The 25,018-nt window shown below is 44.8% G+C and overlaps 1 protein-coding gene across 3 annotated transcripts in view; it reads left to right on the top strand.

Moving 5' to 3' along the window:
• The window catches only part of Dus2 (dihydrouridine synthase 2), a 54,214-nt gene that overhangs the window by 10,112 nt on the left and 19,084 nt on the right, over positions 1-25,018 (top strand). The window contains exons 3-11 of one of the 3 annotated variants that reach the window (XM_050144234.1): positions 1,762-1,807; positions 9,919-10,010; positions 11,634-11,677; positions 12,917-12,977; positions 15,193-15,240; positions 18,141-18,206; positions 18,341-18,411; positions 21,367-21,453; positions 24,604-24,772. In XM_050144234.1, the coding sequence (XP_050000191.1) occupies positions 1,762-1,807; positions 9,919-10,010; positions 11,634-11,677; positions 12,917-12,977; positions 15,193-15,240; positions 18,141-18,206; positions 18,341-18,411; positions 21,367-21,453; positions 24,604-24,772 (684 nt within the window). The remainder of the gene's footprint in view (positions 1-1,761; positions 1,808-9,918; positions 10,011-11,633; positions 11,678-12,916; positions 12,978-15,192; positions 15,241-18,140; positions 18,207-18,340; positions 18,412-21,366; positions 21,454-24,603; positions 24,773-25,018) is intronic. The other 2 variants (XM_050144235.1, XM_050144236.1) reach the window with 2 other exon arrangements.

The raw sequence follows: 25,018 nt of genomic DNA, 5'->3' as shown, positions 1-25,018 counted from the left end.
CCTGCCTCTGCCTCCCCCGTGCTGGGATTAAAGGCACGCGCCACCACCGCCCAGCCCACTGCTGCTTTTATGCAGTTTTGGGGGCTGGAACTCAGGCTTTGTCAACGGTAGGCAAGCACTCTAACAACTGAGCTACAGCTCCAGTGAGACAGGTTGTTACTAGTTAGTCTACTAGTTAGTCCTGGCTGACCTTGAACTCACAGAGATCCGCCCGCCTCTGCCTCCCTAGTGCTACCACCGCCTGGCTTGTACCCAACATTCTATGCAGGTCTTGAACTCGTAAATCCCTTGCCTTCACTTTTTAAATGCTAGGTTTATAGGCAGAAACTACCATGTTCTACTTACTTTTGTTGTTGCTTTGGTCATACTAGGGAACAAATTCAAGACTACACAATTGAGCTACGTTGTCAGCTCTTCAGAAAATCTTTTTGAGTGTTTATGTGGTGCCGTTTAAAAATTTGTTTTGAGGATGAAGAGATGGCTCAGTGGTTAAGAGCACTTGCTGCTCTTACAAGAGGATCCTGATTTGGTTCCCAGTACTGACAAAACGTGCCATAGCCATCAATAACTCCAGTTCTAGGATATCCAGTGCCCTCTTGTGACCTCTGTGGCACCAGGCATGCACATAGTGTACATACACATGCAAGCCAAACATTCATACACTTGAAATAAAAATAAATCTTTTTTTGAATATACAATTTTACATTTGAGGTATAATCTCACTAAATTGGCTAACTTAAATGTCTAACTTCTACCTCTGCCTCCCAAGTAGTTGAGATTACGGACATGGGGCATAGAATCAGAACCATGTGCCCAAACTTGACTGTGTTTTTTTGTTCAGGACTGGACATTAGATGTTTGGTGATTTGAATGTTGTATTGGAGGAATAGACACAGAGACATATGTTTTACCCAATGTTGGTTATATTGAGAGAAGCCACGTGGATACCATCAGGACCTTTTGATCATCTCTTTGATACACCTATACATGGAATGGTATCACCAGGCTGTGGTGTGGTTTGCTGAGGCTCATAAGAGGTCCATTTGGGGATGAATATCTTGGATGATAATCTTTTACTTTCTTTTGGATGCCTAGAGTCCATGGCCATGAGCTTCCACATCTGCTGAAATAATCACTGAACAAAGCAGAACAGTCTTGTATCCCACCAAGTATTACTTACCAGAAGACATCACGTTTCCCTCCATTTTTAATGCTGATTTTGAAGAACTCTCTATTTTCTTTCTGTCCTGAATCTACTGGAATTATCTTACCCTGGTGGGAGCCTCCCATCTTTGTTTACAAAGCTGTAAGCTGAGTAGATTTTTCTTTCCTGTGTTTGTCTCAAACCTGCCTCTTTGGGCTATTCTTCTCCAGTTTAATTTTGTCCTTGGCTGTTGCTGGGAACCCTTCCCTGCCTGCGCTTTGCCTAGTAATTGCGGTGGGAGGTTCTTTGAAGTGGTGGGGCTTGAGCTGAGATCAGTTTCTAAGAACGGTGTCTCAGTGTCTGTATCTTGGACGGTTCCCTTCTTCCTAGCACTCTGAGTGGCTCATCCATTGTCAGAGCCCTGGAGAAAACAGCAGATTCACAGAAGCTCTCTCGGGGCCTTGCTTTGCCAGGCTTAGTTGTAGGAATCAGCACACTGTGTCCCCAAAGCCATGGTTTGTTGTCGGCACTGCAGTCGTGAGGGATGTAATAAAGATCCTCCATTTGTGTGGAAGCCTGGTGTCCAGGACTGACAGTATCTTCCGATTCCTCTGCAGGAGCTGATTGACCTGAAGATGCTCCAGTGCAAGCGGGTGGTAAACGGTAAGTGTCGCCCTGGCCTCCGCATTGGGTGTGTGCAGGTGGCTTAAGCACCTGTCTCTGCCGTTGCTCAGGATCCTTCCTTGTTGTTTTGTGTAATTGCATAGAGCACCTGCTCCCTCAAGCGCAGTCACTGCTCTTGATGTAGTGACCAGAGCCATGTGTGAGGTTCCCAGGCGTAGCTCATTGGTAGAGTGCTTGCTTAACATGTTTGAAAGCCTAGGTTTGATTCTCAGAATCACAGAAACAAACAAATAAATAAATTGGTTGTGAAACAGGCTATGAATGAGACTTGATAGTGCAGAAATTTCCATATTTCATAGTATAGGTAGGACCTTGGGGTCCTCGAGTAAGGATAACTTTAGTACTGGGCCCAGCTAAGACTGCTGCTGCTGCTGCTGCTGCTGCTGCTGCTGCTGCTGCTGCTGCTGCTGCTGCTGCTGCTTCTTCTTCTTCTTCTTCTTCTTCTTCTTCTTCTTCTTCTTCTTCTTCTTCTTCTTCAAATATATTTATTTTCCTAATTATTTATTTTTATTTTATTTGCATTGGTGTTTTGCCTGCATGTATGTCTATCTGAGGGTGTCAGATCTTGGAGTTACAGAGAGCTGTTAACTGCCATGTGGGTGGTAGGAATTGAACCTGGGTCCTCTGGAAGAGCAGTCAGCACTCTTAACCACAGCGCCATCACATCTCTCCAGCCCCCAGCTCAGACTTCTAATAGTTGTGTGACCTTGGGCAAATCTCATGTCTTGTCTCCATCTCAGATTCTTAGTAGTGAAATGAAAATCATAAGCCTAGTTTTACTTAAGTCATAGAGTTGGATAAAGGAGATAAAGTACCAATAAGTACTTTGCACACCTTAAGCTCTGTGGGATGGAATTAGTGGTGAAGCACTGTAAATCCCTTCTGCTTTATTGATGGGTTGATTATGCTTTAATTAGCATTGTAATCTTCCCCCTGCCCCCAAGACAGGGTTTCTCTCTGTAGCCCTGGCTGTCTGGAACTCACTCTGTGGACCAGGCTGGCCTCAAACTCACTGAGATCCGCCTGCCTCTGCCTCCTAGTGCTGGGATTAAAGGCCTCCAGTGCCTGGCAGCATTACATTCCTTAGAGATCTAGAGATTTTGTTTGTTTTCTTGGGCGGTCTTTGAACTTTCTGTGTGGTGGAGGATGCTGTTGAACTCCTGATACTCTGGCCTCTACCCTTTAAGTGCTAGGATTACAGTTGTGCAGTTCTGTTTATTTTCAATTATATTTTATTTTGTATTATGAAAATTTCAGAGTTGAGCACAGTGGTACACGCCTTTAATTCCAGCACTTGGGAGACAGAGCAGGCAGAATCTGTGGTTTCTAGGCCAGCCTGGGCAACAGAGTTCCAGGCCAGCCGGAGCTACATAGTGAAACCCTGTCTTAAAACAAACAAACCAACTTCAGTATTTACTGGGTCATCACTTTGACAGGGCATTAGGAATCTAATGCGTCTTTTTGAGACCTTGTCCAAAATAAATTTTAATATTAACAGATCTGTATAACATAGAAAACAAAACTGCTCCAGAATCCCATACCTAAAGTGGAAATCACAAGAGGAGTGGTGTCTATTTTCCTGCACACTCAGTTACACAGTAAGCATAGTGTTCATATGTAACTGTGTCTTGTTATGTCTGTCTTTCCCCCTGGGGATCTGCCTCACATACTGCTTTGCCACCTCTTTTTCTGATAGGACATTTTCTGTGTCAGAAACTATAGGCGACCATATCAGAATGGGTGTCATCAGCTCCTTAGTGGGATTTCCCCATATTTTGCTGTTCTAATGCTGCATCATAACCTTACCCGTTTTGTGTTGTTCTTAGACTTCTTACCATCTTTGACTATCCATGCTAGGAATTAATTAACTTTCTCAGCAAGGCATCCCTCTACCCTCCCTTTCATAACTGTTGTCGGGTATTCCCCTGTTGTGGGGCATTCACCAGAGGAGACTGCCCAGACATGGCTTTAAGCGAGTAGAAAATCTTTATTAGCTAGCTGTTGCCTACAATACACTGAATGCTTTGGTTCTGCATAGCCAGGAGCCCTTCCTGGAGCTAGCTTTTCAGCACAGAGTCACGTTGTGGGCTGACACACATCAGCTAACAAGAACCATTAGCCAGAAGCGGAACTACAGAAGCTAAAAGCAAAGTTAGAGTGTTTAGAGAGCGTCCCAGGACTGTGGGCTCTGATGGATGTCTGTGGTTTTAGTTTTGGCAGGTGGTACTGCTTACATACCGAGGATCACAGCCTAAACGGCACTTCCTTTTCTTCTCTTTCTTTCCTTTTGTTTTTGTTTTTGGAGGCAGGGTTTCTTTGCGTAGCCCTGGCTGTCCTAGAACTAGCTTTGTAGACCAGGCTGGCCTCTAACTCAGAGATCTGCCTGCCTTTGCCTCCTGAGTGCTGGGATCGAAGGTGTGCAGCGCCTCTGCCTGGGTCCTGAATGGCCGTTTTGTCATGGAGTTAGTTGTGCTAGGGCCTGGGGCCCTGTACAAAGACTGCCTATCTGTCCCATGCTGGGATGTTAATGCAGATCCATTTGTGGGTGTGCTTTACGTGCTTAAAAGATCTCCTGTATTTTTTCTTCCCAACATAATATTTTGCTGATTATTTGGGAATTTCACATAATGTACCCCAATCATACTCACTTCCCAGTCCTTCCAGGTCTACCTCCCCACCCTTATGGACCCCCCCAAAAGAAAGAAGAAAGAAAAGAAAACAAACAATAAGAAAATACAAGTTCGGGGCTGGAGAGATGGCTCAGAGGTTAAGAGCAGTGCCTGCTCTTCCAAAGGTCCTGAGTTCAATTCCCAGCAACCACATGGTGGCTCACAACCATCTGTAATGAGGTCTGGTGCCCTCTTCTGGCCAGCAGGCATACACACAGACACAATATTGTATACATAATAAATAAATAAATATTAAAAAAAAAAGAAAATACAAGTTCAATATGTGTTGCTTATATACTCACTGGAGGATGGTCAGACTCCCAATGGTCAGCTCCTTAAAGAAAAGGAGTCCTTCCCCACCTGCACACCTGGCAGAAGCCATCAGTTGTGGAGAGCTACATTTATTTCAGCACGCTTAGCACTAACCAGGCTGGCCTTGAACTCACAGAGATCCACTTGCCTCTGACTCTTGAGTGCTGGGATCAAAGGTGTGCACCACCAAGGCCTGGCCCTTATCACAATATAAGAGTTCTCTCCAGGGGCAGGCTCAGAGATTAAGAGCACTGACTGCTCTTCCAGATTTCCTGAGTTCAATTCCCAGCAACCACATGGTGGCTAACAACCATCCATAACGAGATCTGGTGCTCTCTTCTGGCCTGCAGGCAGGACATACAGGCAGAACACTCTATACATTAAAAAAAAAAAGAGTTCTCTTCAAAAGCCTCTTGTCTAGGCGGTTACTTTTTTTTGGGGGGGGGGGTCGGGATTGTCACAGAAGCCTTTCATGGGTTTCTTTCTCAGCTGTTGTTATGCCCAAGTTCATTATCCCCAAAAAAGAAATTCCACGGAACCGGATTCCTATGTAATGCACAAGAGGTTTTTAATATTCAGACTCGAGTTTAGACTACATCTCCAGCACACCAGGTGAGGGCAGTGCAGCGCTGAGCCTGGGGAAGGGGAGGACTTTTAAAGGGAAACGCCGTAATGGAGGGAGTTCGAGTCCTGTCGTCTTGGGATTGGGTACGGAAGGCATAGGATAAGGTAGTTTCGGAAACCACTGCTCAGTTTTTGGCATGAAAACTCTTACAAAGAGCCATTAATAACTGACCAGGTGTCTTCAAGGACATCTGGGCCTCATTAAGTTTTATGGCCCTGCTCCCTAGCTCCTTAATTGGCCATTTTCAGGGCATCTGTTCAAATTCTGCTATCGAAGCACATTTCTGGAGCTGAGATCTGCTCCCCTCCCCCGCCCCACTCATTATATGGCTTAAGATGAAGCGCCTTCCTTAAAATGGAGTTTGCAAAATCAGGTCCTCATACGGGGAGTCTGCAGACCTCAATACCATCACAGAAGTAGCTTCCTTGTCCTTTGCAGTTAGAGGGAGCATGGCTCATGGACTTCCACATGCCACTGACCTCAGCATGGTCTCTGGTGGCAGTGCAGACAGACCATGGACATCAACACAGACCTCTGCCGCAGCAAGGGCCACAGACATCATCATATCCGTAGGCGGCAGCACAGACTGGACACCACTGTTGTCCCCAGTGACTGTCCGGCCCATGGACACCACTGTTGTCCCCTGTGACCGTCCGGCCTATGGACACCACTGTTGTCCCCAGTGACTGTCCGGCCTATGGACACCACTGTTATCCCCAGTGACCGTCCGGCCCATGGACACCACTGTTGTCCCCTGTGACTGTCCGGCCCATGAACATCAACATGTCTTCAAGGGAGAGCACAGACCATGGACATCCACAGGTTCTCCCTCGGCAGCACTGACCTTAGACCTTAACATGGTCTCCAACATCAACTCAGACCACAGACCCCCACACAGCCCTTAGCGGCAGCACAGAATCATGGACATCAGCACAGGCCGCTCACATCAACGTGGCCAGGGTGGCAGCACAGACCACAGACATCAGCACGGCTCAGCCAGGGTGATGTTTGGCTAGACAGTGTGTTCGTGGACTGAGTCTGCAAAAACTCCGGGCTGCTGCACAGGACCCTGCCGACCTTACTTGACAGCAGCATGTGTTTCTCCCCCCCATCCCCGCACCACAGCCTTCTCTCACACCTGTTGCCGAGGCTGTAGCCTCTAGTTCTGCCTCTCTCCACAGCCTACTCACCGCTCTGTCCTCCACTTTCCCACCTCTTCATCTCGTATTCGTTTGTCATAGTGACATTGGAAACTGCAGGGTGTCACACACACACACACACACACACACACACACAATTTGCTCAAACAGCTTTACATGGAAATATTCCTTACACTGAGTCTTTGGTCTGGTTCAAGGTTTCTGATTTCTGACACACCATCAATATCAATCCTGGATTCTTGCCAAGACTCGTCTCAGACATCTTGCTGTTGCCCAGAGTCAGGTGATTTTACAGCTAGGCAGGATGTCTGTGGCGGGTTCTGTGCAAGCTCCAGGCTACTGCGCACCTCTCAGCCGTCAATATCGGTTTGCTGAGCTTAATCTTTGTGCTGGAGCATGCAGCAGCACCTCTGCTCCGTGCTCTGTCTCCCAGCAGGCTGTGCCGCAGTGGCTCCATGCTGGGTGCCACCCGGTGGGCCCAGAGCCAGCCCTATTCAGTGATGGCATCTGGTTCTGCAGGACCAGCTCCTCTGTGAGCTCCAGCAGCTTGTAGATGGAGTAGATGCTTGAGTGTCCTGACTCAGAACACTGGATGTAGGCTCGGGTGACAGCCTGCGGCCTGCATGGACTGTGGCCTGCATGGGTGTCCCTAGATAGCCTGTGTCATCCACTGTACTGAATCTTTTTTATGTAGTAGTTTTCTTTGTCTGTTAATTGTACTTACTAAAAGGTAAATAAAACATTTAAGAAGAGTAAGTGAGGCACAATACCCCATGTTTAACAAAACAAAACGAAAGATTTAAAAATAGACGAGCCAAGTATGGTGATGCACACCTTTAATCCCAGCACTTGGGAGGCAGAGGCAGAAGTAGCTCTGTGAATTTGAGTCCATTTGGTCTACATAGCCAGCTCCAAGACAGTCAGGAGTACATAGAGACCTGCCTGTCTTATATTAAAAAAAAAAGAGTAGGTGAGATATGATCAACTATTTTGTAGTTACGTTCTATGAAGTTGCTGCTGAGAACACTAATTATGCAAGCACTGAACCACCAGCTCTAAGGAGATACAAAGTTAGATTTTAGCACCAGGTTTAGGATTACACTTCTGTAGCCCAGCATTGGGGGGTGAAAGCAGAAGATCAGGAGTTCAAGGCAAGTTTAAGGCCAGAATGGACTATTTGAGACCTTGTCTTTAATCCTAGCAATTGGGAGGAAGAGGCAGGCAAATCTGAGTTCGAGGCCAGCCTGGTCTACAGAGTGAGTTCCAGGACAGCCAGGGGTGCACAGAGAAACCCTATCTTGAAAAACAAAAGCGAACCACACAAAATTAGATTCCTTTAAGCCTTTGGTCACATTTTCATCAGTTGATTAGTGTATAACTACTATTCAGAGTCATGCTATTTAATATATACATTTATATGTACACATATACATCATAGCCAATAGCAGGACAATTTCATGCCTGAATGAAGGTTATCTAGGGTTGGGGATACAGTTAAGTTGTAGAATGTTTGCCTAGCATGTGGGAGGTCACTGAGAAAGCATAATTTCAGCATTTGAAAGGCAGGAAGGTTAAGACTTCAAGGCTTGGGCTATATAGGAAGACCCTGTCTTAAAATTGAAAAAAAGGGGGCTGAAGAGATGGCTCAGAGGGTAAGAGCACTGGCTGCTCTTCCAGAGGTCCTGTGTTCAATTCCCAGCAACCACATGGTGGCTCACAACCATCTGTAATGAGACCTGGTGCCTTCCTTGCCAGCAGTACATTGTATGCTTAATAAATAAATAAATTTTAAAAAAGGAAAAGAAAAAAGAAAAGAAAAAGAAAACAAACAACAGCAATAAAAAATAGAAAATCCCAACACATGTATGTCTACTAAGCCTACATCAGCCTTTTTGTGATTAGAAGCAGTAATAGAAGGGTTAGGCAAATGGGCCAGTTGTTAAGAATACTGGTTGTTTTTGTAAAGAACCCAGATTCAGTTTTCAGTACTATGTGGCAGCTCATAGCCCTCTGCAACTATAGTCCCAGGGATCCAGTGCTCTCTCTGCCTTTAGGGGCAGCAGGCACATAAGTGGTACCCAGGTACACATGCAGGCAAGGCAACCACACTCACAAAAATAAAATAAAAAATTTAAATTAAAAAGAAACAGTTTTAGAAACACTACATACTCTTTATCACTATGTTTGGAGTCATTTTATTTTATTTCAGTTTGTTTTCTCAAGACAGGATTTCTCTGTGTAGCTTGGCTTTCCTGAAACTCACTCTGTAGACCAGACTGTCCTTGAACTCAGAGATCCTACCGGAGTCATTTTAAACAATGAGATCACCAATATAAAACATAAAATTCAAGAAACCACTAAGCATGATTTGTAGAGTAGTTTTTGACATGGGGTCTTATGTAATCTCTCCTTATGTAGTTGAAGATGAGGCTGGACTCCTCATCTTCCTGCCTCAGTTTCCCAAATGGTAGGATTACTGGTGTGCACCATCAATGCCTGGCTCTACAGTATGGAAACAAACGAGAATGTCGCCTTGTTTGACCTCAGCTGGGAAAGTGACTCATTTTTTTTTTTTTGCCACATTTGTTGTCTATGAGTGATTAGAAATGTTAAAAATATTGATTCGCAGGTCATAAATGGATTTTAGTAACTAAGGGGGAAAGGAAGGCTGACTGAAGTGCAGTTAGTCTCCACTCACGCTCCTGGACACTACATTTAGAAACGATAGCTTTGCTGGACCTGAGAGTGCTACTTTGTGAAGCAGTGTGGGCTCAAGTTTCCTATGTGTCCCCTTCTCCTAGCTAAAATGCTGATAGCATGTTAAAATTGCAGAATGTTAACCATAAACATGCCATTTATAAAATAACTGTAAAGTGAACTATCATTACTCTGAAAAGAGACCATCATCAGCAACTCAGAAAGCGTCTAAGTGCATATTTATTTCCTTTAGGAAGAATATATGTCAAGCCAGGTGTAGTGGCACACAGCTTTAATTCCAGCTCTTGGGAGGTGGGAGGCAAAGGCAGGTGGATCTATGTGAGTTTGAGGCCAGCCTGGTCTACAGAGCAAGTTCTAGGATAGCCAGGGCTGTTACACAGAGACACCCTGTCTCAAAAAAATCAAAACCAAAACGAACAAACAAACAAACAAAAAACAAAAAAAAAAAGAACGATAGAAAAGAAAAAAAAGAAAGAAAAGAGAGATAGAAGAATATTTATCTAGAATCCACTTTTTCCCTTTCTAGGTTATAGTTTGACTGTGGCTTCCAAGGCTTAGACTGGGTTGAACTTGCATCTTAACTGGGTGGTTTGTGCTTTCTTGCAGAGGTGCTCAACACAGTGGACTTCGTTGCTCCTGATGACAGAGTAGTTTTCCGTACATGTGAAAGAGAAAAGAACAGGGTGGTTTTCCAGATGGTAAGAGACACCTCCCTCTCGAGTGTCTAGTGTCCTTCTGAGGTTCCCTGGACCCTGGAGTTTCCTAATTCCTGCGTATACCTGCCATTGCTGGATGCCTGTAATACACTGCGTAGTGGTAGCGGCCTATATATGTGACTTGAACATTTTCAGAGATTCATTCATGATTGGCATACCGCTGGAGACTGGAAACCAAGCTGTTGCCATCTGTTCCAAGTCTCCAGCCTCAAACTTAGTTAATTATAGGAATTATCTCTTTGGTATGACTTCTGTATTTTTTTTTTAATCCTTAGGATTGATTTTTCTGGCCAAAGTGTTTATTTCTATGTAGTATATATCAAAAGACTTGGATTTTCTAAAGATTAGTTAAAATTTATATTACAAATATAACCATAATATAGCTTTTCTCTCTCTCTTCTCTCCCCTACCCCCACCCCCAGACAGGGTTTTTCTGTGTAGCCCTGGCTATCCTGGAACTTACTCTCTAGACTAGACTGGCCTCGAATTTAGAGATTTGTGTAGTGATGAGGTGAGCTCCACCTATGTTCTGACCTATCAGGCCAAGCAGTTTCTTTATTAATTAACCAATAAAAGCAACACATAGAAAGAAGACCCACCTACATCAGATTTGTCTGCCTCTGCCTCCTGAATGCTGGTCTTAAAAGTGTGTAGCACCACCACATGGCTAGCTTTATTCTCTTTTGGCATAGCTTGGCATCTTTAGGAATAGCTCCTGAATGACATTTAGATACTTTTAAAATTAGTAGCATTGGATAGACAAAATGCATAGCAAAATATTTATTGTAGAATTTGAGTTATGGGTATCTGAATACATGCTATAAAATTTTCCCCTTTTTTTGGTATGTGGCAGTAGTGTGTGCATGCATGCGTGTGTGCGTGTGTGTGAAGTTGATGTTTGATATCTTCCATTGCTCTTCAGTCTGTTGACTGAGGCAGGTATCTTGCGGAAATCAGAGCTTGCTGATCTGGCTAGTCTAGCTAGCCAGCTTGCTCCAGGGATTCTCTGTTTCTGCCTCCAGAACATTGGAGTTATAGACAGGCTGCCACTTCTGCCCACTGTTTTAAAATAAAATTTTATTGCATTACTTATTATTTGTGTGTGTGTATGTGTGTGTACATGTGTGTGCCACAGTACACATGTGGAGGTAAGAGGTAAGGGGATAACTTGCGGAATTAATTCCCCTGCCTTATGTATCCCAGGGGTTGACATTCTTTTTCCTTTGCTGGTGAGCAAGTGTAGCGTACTGACCTGACTTTTTGTAAATTTTTAGTTATTATTATTTTATTTTATGTGTATGGGTGTTTTGCTGCATGTATGTCTATGTACCTTGTGTGTGTCTGATGCCTACAGAGGTCATTGGATCCCCTGGAACTGGAATTATAGACATGTAGGTGCTGGAAATCAAATTGGGATCCTCAGGAAGAGCAGCCAGTGCTTCTAACTGCTGATTCATCTCTCCAGCCCCAAGCAAGCCTGACTCGTATACTTCCTGGCATATGCATGCGTGCATGTATGTATGTGTGTAAGATACCAATAGGTGTGTTTGTCTACTTGTGTGCACTTGTGTCAAGACAGGTTGATGTAGTTTCTTGTGTTCCCAGGGGACTTCAGACGCAGAGAGAGCCCTTGCTGTGGCCAGGCTTGTGTAAGTTCTTCCCTCTTTGGGAATGCCTTGTCTCTTCTGTAAGCTGTGAGACCTTAATGTTACTAGCAACCCATCTTTTTCCTCCTAGCCCCTTACCTTCTGTTTTCAGGTGAAGGGTATTGGGTTTCTTTCCCTGTGGTATCTGAAGGCTGTCCTGGGACTCTCGTACACCCACTATGGTTCTATCCTAGAGAGCCTCTTTATTGAGCCCTCGTGTTAGTGTTTATTCATGGGATCCCTTTCCAGGGATTCTTCTGAGAGTCCTGAAGCTTTAACCCTCATGAAATGTAGCTAGGATACACTCCTTCCTGACCTAACAGTCAGGAGAATGCATAGTTGAAGTGGTGGTCTTTGGAATGAAAGGAGAGCTCAGTTGGAATTCTGGCTCTGTGCTTTGCTAACTGTGAGAACTCAGGTAAATTACCTATTATCATTGAGAACTTTGTTCTCTTATTTATGAAATGATGCCTACTGGCATTTTAGGAAACAGCAAGTGAAATAATGCATGTCATGTCTCTGCAACATGTGGTACATCATGAGTGCGTCACACCAGCGCTTGCGATTGGTGAGGGTGAGAGTAAGAAAGAACTCAGGGCATAATTGCTGCATATCACAGACTGTTCCAAACCAGTGGCTAAGGGGAGGATCCTTTCTATATCACAGAATTGTTTGGAGTGCAACTCAGCAAAGGAGGCCAGTCTATTACAACTACCACCAGTACCACCACCTCCTCCTCCTTTTTCTCTCTCTTACGTAGCCCGGGTTTGTCTCAAACATGATCTTCCTGTCTCCTCCCCTTCCTGAGTGCTGGGATTACATGTTTATGCCCCCATAGCTGGCTCAGTGTAGTAACTTTATAGAAGATATGCTCTGGCGATGGGCTCTGTGCTCACAGCACTTTTCCACATTGACAAATGGCTTCCAGTGTCCCAGCTGAAATGGTAGCCCTAGGATGGCAGATCATATGTGAAATACTAACCCGACCCTCAGTGTAGCTGTCCTCTACATCCAGCTCTTTATAGATATGTATTCGTTATGTCTTTCTTCTGGAACTCTGCTCAGATGAGGCATTTGCAGTTTGGGGATGGAACTCTTTTCTGATTTTCAGCATTTGTGACTGAGAATTAGTGTGTTTCACAGGCCCAGGAGAATCAGGAGTACAGAATCCCTTTATCTGTCTTCTATTTTTCCCCCTCAAGTAGAATATTTATTACTTTTTCTCCTTCATGTTTTTTTCAGAGAAAATGATGTAGCTGGCATTGATGTCAACATGGGCTGTCCAAAAGAATATTCCACTAAGGTAAAATTATGTCTTTATGTTCCCTATAAGTATACTGTGCAGATTAAATGAGGCTTACTATACATGACAGTTAAGTCTGGCTCTGGGCTAGCTGGATCCTGTGCTGGATGAGGAAAATGCTCACAGGGATGCTGTTAGGCTAGGTATGATGGCACATACTCATAATCTGAACTTGCCAAGGCTGGAGGACAATGAGTTGGAGGCTAGCCTAAACTACAGATGACCTTAAACTTCTGAGCCAACAGTCTTTACCTCCCAAGTGCTGGGCTTACAGGTGTTGCCACCACATCCAGTTCTATGAGGAGCTAGGGATTTAACCCTGGTCTTTCTGTGTGCTAAGCTACAATTCTACCAGCTGAGCTACATCTCTAGTCCCTTCACTTTATTTTTTAATGAATTCAGACTTTTGCAGATCCTGTGGGTCAGCCAGCTGCCTCAGTGGGCAAAAGTGCTTGCAATACAGGCCTGATGACATGAATTCAGTCTCTGAATCTTCTGTGGAAGGAGGTAATCAACTCCTAAATGTTGTCCCCTGACCTCCACACATGCTCTGTGGCATGCATGTGCTCCCTCCCCACACACCATATATATACACAATAACAACAAATACAATTAAATTGACAGCATCCTCCCTGTAGGGCCAGAGAGATGGGCTTAGCAGTTAAGAGTGCTTGCTGTTCTCTTAGAGGACCTGACTTCAGTTCCCAGCACACAAGTCAAGCAGCTCATAACCACCTGTAACAGCAGCTCAAAGAGACTTGAACCCTTCTGGGTTCTGAGGGCATACCTACACATGTGGCCTATATATATATACATACATATTTAAAAAATCCCTTCTCTATTCCCCACCCACGATTTATTAAAATAATTCACAGCAGCTTGATAATGTGTTTACTACTATAATCTCAGCGCTCATGCTGAGGCAAGAGGATTGCAGTGAGTTCAAAGCCAGCTTGAACTCATCCAGGGTTATATAACATGATCCTGTGTCAACAAAACGAAACACAAAATAATCCATAATAATTCCAATACTTAGAAATATAGACAGTTATGAAAAAAGCAGGAAAATGTATCTGAGGTCTCTCTGTCTCACCCCATACCACAGCTGTTTTAGAATAATCACCCAGAGGTTTAATACTAATTACAGATTGTTTGGCCTGTGGTTCAGACTTATTACTAACTAGCTCTTACATTTAAATGAACTCATTTCTATTAGTCTGCGTATTGCCATGTGGCTGTGACTTTACCAGTCTACTGGCATCTTGCTTCTTGGGTGGCTGACCTGCGTCTCTCTTCCCTTTACCCTTCCCCTCTCTAGATTTTCAGTTTGGCTTTCCCGCCTGGCTTTATTCTGCCTTGCAAAGCAGCTTCTTTATTAGCCAATGAGAAGAATACATATTCACTGCATATAGAAGGATAATTCCAATGCAGGAAAATTATTGGTAAATAAGTCTGTTGTCAGGAAACAACCATTGGCAGGAGTGATGGCTCACCAGATATGGATGCTTGTCACCAAGCCTGGTGACCTTAGTTTAAACCCCAGGATGCACATGGAGAGCACTGATTCCTGCAAACTGTCTTCTGATCTGTACACATGTATACACACACACACACACGCACATGCGTACACACACACAATAAATAAATACTAAAAAGTTTTGAGAAAGAGAAAAACCATTGTTGTCATTGTTGAACTCTAAATTGCTCTTTGAGTTGGTGGTTTTCATTGCTGGACTTTTTTTTTTTTTTTTTTTTTGACCCAGGATATATCTGTGAAGTACAAGCTAGCTTTGAACTCACCACTGTGCAACTGAGGCTGGCCTCAAACTCTTGAGCCTCCTGACTCAGCCTCTTGAGTGTATGTGCCATGATGCTCAGGTGAACTCCTTGTTTTAAGGATACAGTAGATGGCAAGCTCCAGTTTATTGTGACTCTGAGATCTCTATGGGGGATAGGAAGTCCTAGAAAATAAAACTTTAGTGCCCATTTCTAGATTGATACATGGTTTTGCAAAAATGGTCAGAGTGATAGCTTTTGGATTTATCACATTCTGGTTCCTGGTGGGATCTGTGCCCAGACAGTGCTGCTTTCCTCTGTGGTTAGGGAAATGCCAGTTTCCAGTGAACCTTGGCTACCGTGTTGCTACACTGTGTTGCCTCCCGTGGTTGGCACCATCGTCCTCCAATCGTAAGGCCTTCTGTGTGCTTCTCCTTAGGGAGGAATGGGAGCTGCTCTGTTGTCAGACCCTGACAAGATTGAGAAGGTAAGTGACAGTAGAGTCCCCAAACATGCTGTGATTTAGAATTACCTAAAATGTCTCTCCCCATTCCAGATTTACTTATGTCTACCTAGATTCTCTGTTTGAGTCCCAGAGAGAAAAAATTTTAATTTATTTGTTTTTCTGTGCTATGGGTGTTTTGCTTGCACGTATGTCTGCACCATGTACATGAAGTGCCTGAAGAGATATTGGATCCCCGGAAATAGAGTTACAGGTGGTTCGTGAGCTATGTGATATGGGTGCTGGGAACTGAACTCCATCCTCTGCAAGAGCATGGTACACTCTTAATTGCTAAGAAATCTCTCCAACCCTGGCCTGAAATTTTTTTAAAAGTGACTTTGATATGCAGCTAGAACTTACAATGTCAAATTTCTTTTTCCATTTTTTTCTTTCTTTTTCTTTATTTCCTTTCTTTCCTCTATCCCTCTGCCCCTCCTTCCCTTCCTTTTCCCCTCCTTCTTTCCTTTGAGAGACAGGATCTTATACATGCCAGGCTGACCAGTGGTTCTGGTGAGGCCAACCTGCTGTGGGTGGTTGTATTGTTCTCCTAATCAGATCTGGATTTTTGGTTTGGTCCTTTCCATCCTCTGGCAGCGACATGTGGCATGATTTAAAGCTTCAAGAATTTCATGCTACCTAGCCCGGTGAAAGACAGCCTCAGGAAGCTCAGCAGTGGTAGCACACGCCTTTAATCCTAGCACTTGGGAGGCAGAGGCAGGCGGATCTCTGTGAGTTCCAGGACAGCCAGGGCTGTTACACAGAGATGCCCTGTGTCACCTACAAAGGGTGTGTGTGTGTGTGTGTGTGTGTGTGTGTGTGTGTGCCCATTTCTCCCTAGTGTGATCCTAGCAAGTGGCTAGGTCTTTCACTTCCCTAATTTCCTTCCTAATCTTTAATGTGCATGTGAACAGAAACTCTGAAGGAAGTTCCCAGAGCTGCTCTGCATAAATCAAAAGGAAGTCCTCTAAGACTGAATGCTGTATCAAACCAGTTGTTATTTTGTCCTCACATTTCAACCTTCTAGAGCTGTTTGTTGATTTGTGTATTTTGAGGCAGGGTCTCGTAGTCTGGGCTGGCCTTCTACTCACGTAGTCAAGAATGACATTGGATTCCTGTTCCTCCTGCCTCTACCTCCCAAATTCTGAGGCGTGTACCACTATTCGCTAGAGTGAGAATTTTTGTAATGTTTCCCTGTGAGTTTGGCAGTCCCCTTCCTTAAAGTGCAAGTGCCCCTTTTAAGGCCTGGCAACATGACTGTGGGAAATCAAGTCTAGGCTGTTGTCTGAGGCAGCACCTGGAGAGGGTTCCTTCCTACTGGTCTTGCTGGTGAACTGTCTGCCTTTCAGCAGGGTTCTTGGCCTGATGTCTGAGGTGGACTTCTTCTGGTCTTAGATAAGGAAGTTTTACTATAACCAGCTCTCTGCTGCCCCCATCTGTCTAGAATCAAGGTAAATGTAAGTACTCATGCCTATCAGCTGCTGCCCCTGTTGGTTAGAAATCCAGTTCTTGGAAGAAGGCTGTTGAGATCACCTTCCCTCCCTTGTGCCTGGCCTGAAATTGTGATGTAGAAAGAAGATAGCGATGCTACAGACATTTATTGTCATTTATCTCTCGTGATCTCTGAGTCTCATGTTGCCTTGTCATATTACCTCCTTGACTACTGCGTGACTTATTGATCTTTCTCTGCAACTTTTTCTAATTATTGTTTAGGGAGCAGTAAAAATACATTGACTGTGTTGTGTTTTCCTTTTCTAGTTTATATATTTGTATATCTGACTTCTCAGAAGAGAAGAATTCATGAGGACAGGGCCTTCAAGATCTTCCTAGTCTCATTCTGTAGTTGGGATAGCACTTGGAATATCCCTTTAACTCAGAAAGGAGGTTGTGTCGTTTGCTGGGAAGTGGTGGCGCACACCTTTGTTCCCAGCATTTGGGAACCAGAGGCAGGAGAGGCCAGCTTGGTCTACAGAGTGAGTTCTAGGACAGCCAGGGCTCCACAGAGAAACCCTGCTTTGGAAGAAAAGAAGAGAAGGAGAGGAAGAAAGCTGCCAGTGGGCTCATAACCAAGACTAAGCCTCAGGATTATATTGAGGGTGTTGGGCAATGATTTTGAAAACACGGGTTTCTACTTACTTATTTTACATCCTGCTCACAGTTTTGCCTTCCTCCTCTTCTCCCAGTCCTTCCCCTCAGCCCCCCACCCACACCTCCTCTGTTTCTGTTCAGAAAAGGGTGGGCTTCCCATTGATATCAACAAGGCATAGCATATCAAGTTGCAGTAAGACTAAGCACCTCCCCATGTATTAAGACTGGGCAAGGTGGCCAGTATGAGGAGTAGGGTCCCAAACGCCAGTAAAAGAGTCAGAGACAGCCCCTGCTCCCACTGTTAGGAGTCCACAGAGGGACCAAGCTCCACATTTGTAACAAATATGCAGCGTGCTTAGATCCCATGAAGGGAAAGCACAGGTTTTTAAGCTCCGTCCCTGGAGAGCCATTCAGGAAATGCTGTGGTCGGTTCTTAGAGTTGGTGTTACCAAACCTCCAGGTAATTCTGATATTTTCACTGGTAAAGAATTCCTGTGTTCCACACAGGACTACGTGCAGATACACTCATTTCTCCCTTCAGTGTATTTAACGTGTGTGTTTAAGTATACCTGTATTGCCAGGCAGGGACTTGCTAGTGTTGGGATTTTAGTATAGAATAGAGGCAGAATCCTTGCCCCATGGAGTTTCCATGTAATTATATATAACAGATAAATGGAAGCAGTCATGAATATACAAACTGTCCTTCTACTATGCCCGGGTCTTATAGGTGTGTTAATTAGTGCAAGTAGCGTGGTGTTTGTTCCAGAAGAGATAGATGTTCCTTTTGCTCCTCTTTGCAGATTCTCAGCACTCTTGTTAAAGGAACACACAGACCTGTGACTTGTAAAATCCGAATCCTGCCATCGGTAAGGATGTGTTATTTGAAGGTTATTCTCTCGTGTGCTGTTAAATCTGGTGGCAAACTGAGCCTGCTTTAGGAGTCAGCAGCTCCTTCCTTGAGTCCTAACGACCACCTTGTGCTGTGATCTTTCTTACCCAGCTAGAAGACACCCTGAACCTTGTGAAGCGGATAGAGAGGACTGGCATTTCAGCCATTGCAGTTCATGGGAGGTGAGTGTTTGCCTTCTTAGTGATGGCTGGCAAGGAGATGCCTCAACAGACCCTGCGTGACAAACAGCTTCTCTGTGTATACGGCCTACCTCTGTCTAGCTCTCTGACAGCCTCTGAATCCAGAGACCATTCAAGCTCTGCATTTGTTTATTCACTGAGTACCTTCTGACAGCAGGAATAACGTCAAGCATTAGAAACACAAGAGGAGTGGTGGTGGTGCACACCTTTGACCCCAGCACTCGGGAGGCAGAGGCAGGCAGATCTCAGTGAGCTCGAGGCTAGCCTGGTCTACAGAGCGAGTTCCAGGACACCCAGGGCTATTACACAGAGAAACCCTGTCTCAAAAAACAAAAACGGGGCTGGAGAGATGGCTCAGTGGTTAAGAGCATTGCCTGCTCTTCCAAAGGTCCTGAGTTCAATTCCCAGCAACCACATGGTGGCTCACAACCATCTGTAAAGAGGTCTGGCGCCCTCTTCTGGCCTTCAGGTATACAGACAGAATATTGTATACATAATAAATAAATAAATAAAATAAAGATTTGTGTTTAAAAAAAACAAAAACAAATAAAAAACAAAAAAAGAAACACAGAAGCAAGTCCCGTCCCCTCCCTCCCTGTGTGCCTGCTTGCTTTCTTTCTTTCTTTCTTTCTTCCTCCTTTTCTTGCTTGCTTGCTTTCTAGTGCTGGGGATTACATCCAGGGTCTCGTATGTGCTAGGCCAGTGCTTTGCCATTGAGGAATATGCCCAGTCCATTTTCCCTTTCTTGGTTTGGTTTGGTTGTTGTTATAAAGTCTCATACAGCCCAGACTGGCTTCAGACTTGATGCATAGCTGAGGCTGGCCTTGAACTCCTGATCTTTTTGCCTTCATCTCTTAATGTTGGGATTATAGGTATTCAACACTATAATCAACTTTCTCTTTTTAATTAACTAATTAATTAGTTAGTAAATTTATATTTTTGAGACAGGGTTCACTATACAACCTAGGCTGGTGTGAATAATCCTTCTTCCTTAGCCTCCCAAGGCTGGGATTATAGACATGAGCCACCACACTCACTGAATCTTTTTTTCTTTCCTCTTCATTGAGCACTGGCTTCTCCTTTGAATGACCGCAAGCAGATGGCTGTTCATTTAAAGACACTGGCTTTCTTGCCTACCCTTGTTGGACTGCCAGCTGTCCCTGATGTCTGCTTTAAACAGTTCTTGTATCTGTAGCTCATGTGTTCTCTATTGGGAACTGAGTCTTTTTTTTTTTAATTTTATTTTTAATTATGTATATGTGAATGTGTCTGTGTGTCTCAGTGCAGGTGCTTGCAGAGGCCAGAAAAAAAGTGCTGGATCTCCTGGAGCTGGAGTTTCAGGCATTCGGGAGCTACTTGATGTGGGTACTAGGAACTGAACTTGTGTCCTCCGTAAAAGTAGTATGCACTCTTAACTGCGGGGGCCATCTATACACACACACAAATGTGGGAGAGGGGTGCTCTCATTGTTGCTCTGACTGGGCCGAATCTTATCATATAGCCCAAGCTGACCTTGAATTCATGGCAATCCTTTTGTCTCAGTTTTCCAAGTGTTGGGATTATAGGCATGAGCACTAGGGCCTGCTAAGCCAGAGTGTTTCTGTAGGCTGCTCTCTATCTCCCTGTGCAACTTGCTTTCTGTACCTAGCATGTCCTTTTGCATGTAATCCTGACAAATAGACTTGGGCTGACATTCTTTCGTGGGGAACTCAGGGCTTTATAGGAACGGCCCAGGTTGCTGGTGATCTCTCTTACTAAATTTTGGGGTTTACCCTGAGCAACAACAAGCAGAACAGTGGAGTGGAGCTGTCCGGATGGAAGCTAGGAGGGTTTGGAGGTGACACGTGCACATAAATGCACATTCTGCATTCCTTGCTGAGGCAGTCGGCTGTAGACTCAATGGCCTGGTGTGAAATCCCAGCTCTGCAGTTTGCTCGCTTTCATTTAACCTCTCTGACTGACACATTCCTCATGTATCAATCAGTACAATTTCTGCTTCTTGCTATTTTATGAAATTATAAATGAACAGTCTTGCACACAATATGTAGAAAACTTATTTTTCCCAGAAGTTGGACGCAATTAGAAGACGAATGTGGGAGAGTTTAAGGAAGAGCTTCCTGACCATCAGAAATTCAGCAAATGTAGCCATTTAGTGTGGTATAAAACTGGCTGCTGGGGCTCTAAGGAGTCGGAGGTGGAAGCTGGGTTGGCAGGCTCTTCTGAGAAGTCAGAATATAGCACAGGAGCTGTGTTCAAGCAAGGACTGATTAGTCACCTCTCCTGCTTGTCTTCACACATAGCTTGGCCCAGGCGTCACCGCAGCATACCTAAGATTTGCTTACTCACGCACAAGAACTTTTTGCTTTTGACCTTGGTAGGAAGGAGCCCTGGGTTGTCCTGCTTCCCCTATGACTTATCGTGATGGTCATGGTCTGTGGTCTGCCCTGGTGGCCCCTGGAACGGGGCCTACCCCGTGTCAGGTGCTTCTCCCAAAGATCAGCTGTGCAACTTGGCCTCAGCACAGGCAGCTGTGTGGGAGTGGCCTGTCTGAGCGGTGGCAGCTGTTCCAGGTCCCTGGGGAAGGGCAGGGCTGGGACTGTAGAGACAGCATTTTTTGTGACACTGTCTCTTATTTCTGGCAGAGGCAAGGGGTAGCCAGGGAAAAGCAGTGTGACCTTGGGCATCAGGCCACCCACACTGGTCCTCTGCAGCTATGCCCCATCTTAATGATCTTGAGAACTAGCCTTAACCTCACTCTCTTGCGCCTTTGGACAGAGTCCTTCCACTAGGTCAGGGCCGTTCCCAGCAACCTGTCTTAGATAGCCCCACAGTTGTCTGATCTGCTTGAGGTTCAGTAGGAAGGACAGAAGGATTTTAGGAGTGTTATGGCCTTTGGCCCTCAGCCCCCAGGCCCCATCTCTTTTCTTCATCTTTAAGGAACCGGGAGGAACGACCTCAGCACCCCGTCAGCTGTGAAGCTATACGAGCCATTGCCGAAACCCTCTCCATTCCTGTCATAGCCAAGTAAGCCGCCATTCTTCCTCATTTGCCTGTGCGCCGCCTCATTTAGAAAAGACTTGTGCTAGCATTAAAAACTGGAATGACAGAACATGGAAAAACTGATACAAGTCAGACATGGTGGCACACACGCCCAGTGTAATCCCAACCATAGTGTAATCCCAAACTACAGTGTCAGAGAGGCAGATGGATCTCTTGGAGTTCAAAGCCAGCTTGACCTATATAGGAGTTCTGGGACAGACAGGAGAGACCCTGTCTAAAAACAAACAAACGAAAACTCCAACAAAAACCAAAACAAATACAGGGCTGGAAATTTTGCTTAACAGTTAAGGGTGGGGGCTGGAGAGATGGCTCAGTGGTTAAGAGCACTGGCTGCTCTTCCAGAGTTCCTGAGTTCGATTCCCAGCAACCACATGGTGGCTGACAACCATCTGTAATGAGATCTGGTGCCCTCCTCTGGTGTACATCCGTACATGGAGGCAGAATGTTGCATACACAATAAATAAGTAAATAAATAAATAAATAAATAAATAAATATACACGGCTGCATGATGTTTAAAAAAAAAAAAAAACAGTTAAGGGTGTCTGACACCAAGCCTGACCATTGGAGTTCAGTCCCTGAGAGCACTGAATCCTGCAACTTGACCCCTGACCTCCACTTGGGTCATGTCATCTAGGTCCCCCATCCCCAACCAACCAAATAAATATAAAAAAAGAAATACCTAAAAACTTACCATATGGGTTCATAGGGGCTCTCTGAGACTGAACTGAGGACCAGGGTGCCTGCATGATATTGGCCTAGGCTCTGCATGTATGTGACAGTTGTGTAGTTTGATCTTCTTTTGGGACTTTTTTGTTTGAGACAGGGTTTCTCTGTAGCTTTGGAGCCTGTCCTGGAACTAGCTCTTGTAGACCAGGCTGTTCTCGAACTCATAGATATTCTCCTGCATCTGTCTCCCGAGTGCTGGGATTAAAGGCATGCACCACCACCGCCTGGCTCTGGCTCTTATGGGACTCCTAACCACAGGGATAGGAACTGTCTCCGACCTTTCACTGTCTTTTGGGACCCTACTTCTCATACTGGGTTGCCTTGCCAGCCTTAATACATGGGGAGATGCTTAGTCTTACTGCAATTTATATGCCATGTTTTGTTGATATCCATGGGAGACATGTCCTTTTCTGAATGGAGACAGAGAGGAGGGGATTGGGAGATAGAGGGAGAGGAATGGGGGAAAGGGACTGGGAGGGAAGAGGCTACTGCTAGCATGTGAAATAAATAGGAAAATAAAAGGAAAAGGAAAAGAAAAAGAAAACTGACCTTAAAGGAGAGTGGGGGGAATAGAGTGAAAGTAGAAAGTTAGGAGTGAGGCTGGCACTGGTGTTTGGACCTGAACACCTAGGAGTCCAGCTCATCCTTCTACCTTAGGACACCAGAGACTCAGGGAGCCTGGACATTGGAAACAGGGAAGTCCTGAGGAAAGTTACCTCTGATGGGCTAGGCTGTGGCTAGGAATGAGAATACTGACAGCGAAAAGGTTGCAGAATCAGACCTATGGCAAGATGGTGCCACACCTAGAGTTAGATGTGCAAGGTGCAGGGGCTATGTGAGGAATCCCAAACTAGAGCTCTTAGAAACATGACTCAACATAAGTCAGGTAGAAGAAATCCAGACAAAAACCAGGGAGCACACATCTTTAATCCTAGCCCTTGGGAAACAAAGGCAGGGGGGTCTCTGTAAATCTGAGGCTAGCCTGGTCTATATAGAAAGTAGAAAGTTTCAGGTCAGCCAAGAGAATATGGTGAGGGTGTATCTTTGAGGAAGGAAGAAAGGAAGGAAAGGAAAGGAAAGGAAGGAAGGAAGGAAGGAAGGAAGGAAGGAAGGAAGGAAGGAAGGAAGGAAAGAAAAAGGATGGATGGATAGGTGAATGATGCCAGGCATTGTGGCTCACACCTTTAATCCCAGCACTTGGGAGGCAGAGGTAGTCAGATCTCTGAGTGTTTGAGGCCAACCTGGTCTACAGAGTGAGATCCAGAATAGCCATGGTTATATAGAGAGACCCTGTCTAAAAAGAGAGAAAGGAAGGAAGAAAGGAAGGAAGGAAAGAAGGAAGGAAGGAAGAAAAAGAAAGGAAGAAAACAAGTGGGGGGGGTGGAGAGGAGGAGAGGAGAGGAAAAACCCACTGGGCAACTGCAGACACTTGTGCTAGCAAATGTGGGTTTTGATGACCACCCCAAAGATTTAATAATCAGACTATAGCTAGTTGTCTGTGTTGAACACCTAGGAGTCCAGCTCATCCTTCTACCTTAGGACACCAGAGACTCAGGGAGCCTGGACGTTGGAAACAGGGAAGTCCTGAGGAAAGTTACCTCTGATCAGTGTGAGGAAGAAGTAGTGATGGGTGGCTGCTAGGCCATATGATCTCAGAGAAAGAAATTTTAGAGGTGGCTTTCAGGGCCCCTGCTTTTCCTGTCACCTCAGAGCCCTCCCAGCACAGGTGTCTCTGGACGGGGATTGACTTTGTATGAAATAGTTGAGAACAGAGAAGTCCCTTAGAGCAGCAGGGTGGAAGGAGGGGGATTGTGACCAAACCTAGTCTCCTTATTTTCCACCACCATCATCAGTGAGTGTGCCCTTCCTTTAGTCTAGGGTTTTGAGCTGGTCCTCAGAGGGTCTATGGACAACTTCTCTGCTTGGAGTTTTTTCTGTGGCCACAATTCCACATGTTTTGCTTTTGTTTTTTTAGTCTTATATTTTAGACAGGGTTTTACTGTGTTGCCCCATGCTGGTCTAGAACTGGCTACATGACCCAAGCTTACCTGGAAGTCATGATCCTTCTGCCTTCACTCCTGGGTGCTGCTGTTCTAGGTGTATGTCAGCTGATAGCTCAGGTTTAGTCCTACATCTTCAGATATTGTCTCCTTGGCCACTGTTCTGGGTAGTAGAGAAAAGTCAAATTTCTAAAATACCTCTTCAGTGCCAGCCATGGTTCACTGGCCAGGGGGGTTTGCTTTCTAATCACTTCGTGAAAGTTCTGATAGTTGAAGGAACTTGGCTAACGCCGTACTAATGATGAATGGCAGATGTGAAAATCATCTTTTTCTGGAAACACTCGTGGGTTCCATTATGGGATCTTCCTGTGCCCCTATTGCTTTTAGTGGAGGATCTCATGATCACATCCAGCAATATTTGGACATAGAGGACTTTCGCCAAGCCACAGCCGCCTCTTCAGTGATGGTGGCTCGAGCAGCCATGTGGAACCCCTCCATCTTCCTCAAGGATGGCCTTCGTCCCCTGGAGGAAGTCATGCAGAAGTACCTCAGATATGTAAGTCTTTGCACTTTTTCTTGCTTTTACTTTTTAGTTTTGTCATAGAATCTCATAGCTTCGATTGACCTCTAATCCCTTATTTTTCTGCCTCTACTTCCTACATGCTGGGATTACAGGCATATGTCACCGCATACTGTAGAATAGCCTTTCCTAAACCAATTTCTTTTCACTATGAGTATGGGTTTTTTTTTCTTTCTTTTTTTTTTTTTTTTTTTTTTTTTTTTTTTTTTTTTTTTGAGAATT

This window comes from Alexandromys fortis, unplaced genomic scaffold (genome assembly GCF_014885135.2).
Source record: "Alexandromys fortis isolate MF-2015 unplaced genomic scaffold, M_Fortis_MF-2015_v1.1 scaffold_1, whole genome shotgun sequence".
Classification (NCBI taxonomy): Eukaryota; Metazoa; Chordata; class Mammalia; order Rodentia; family Cricetidae; genus Alexandromys; species Alexandromys fortis.
Note: the sequence above shows the minus strand (reverse complement) of the source record. Positions and strands in the feature narration are given on the sequence as shown.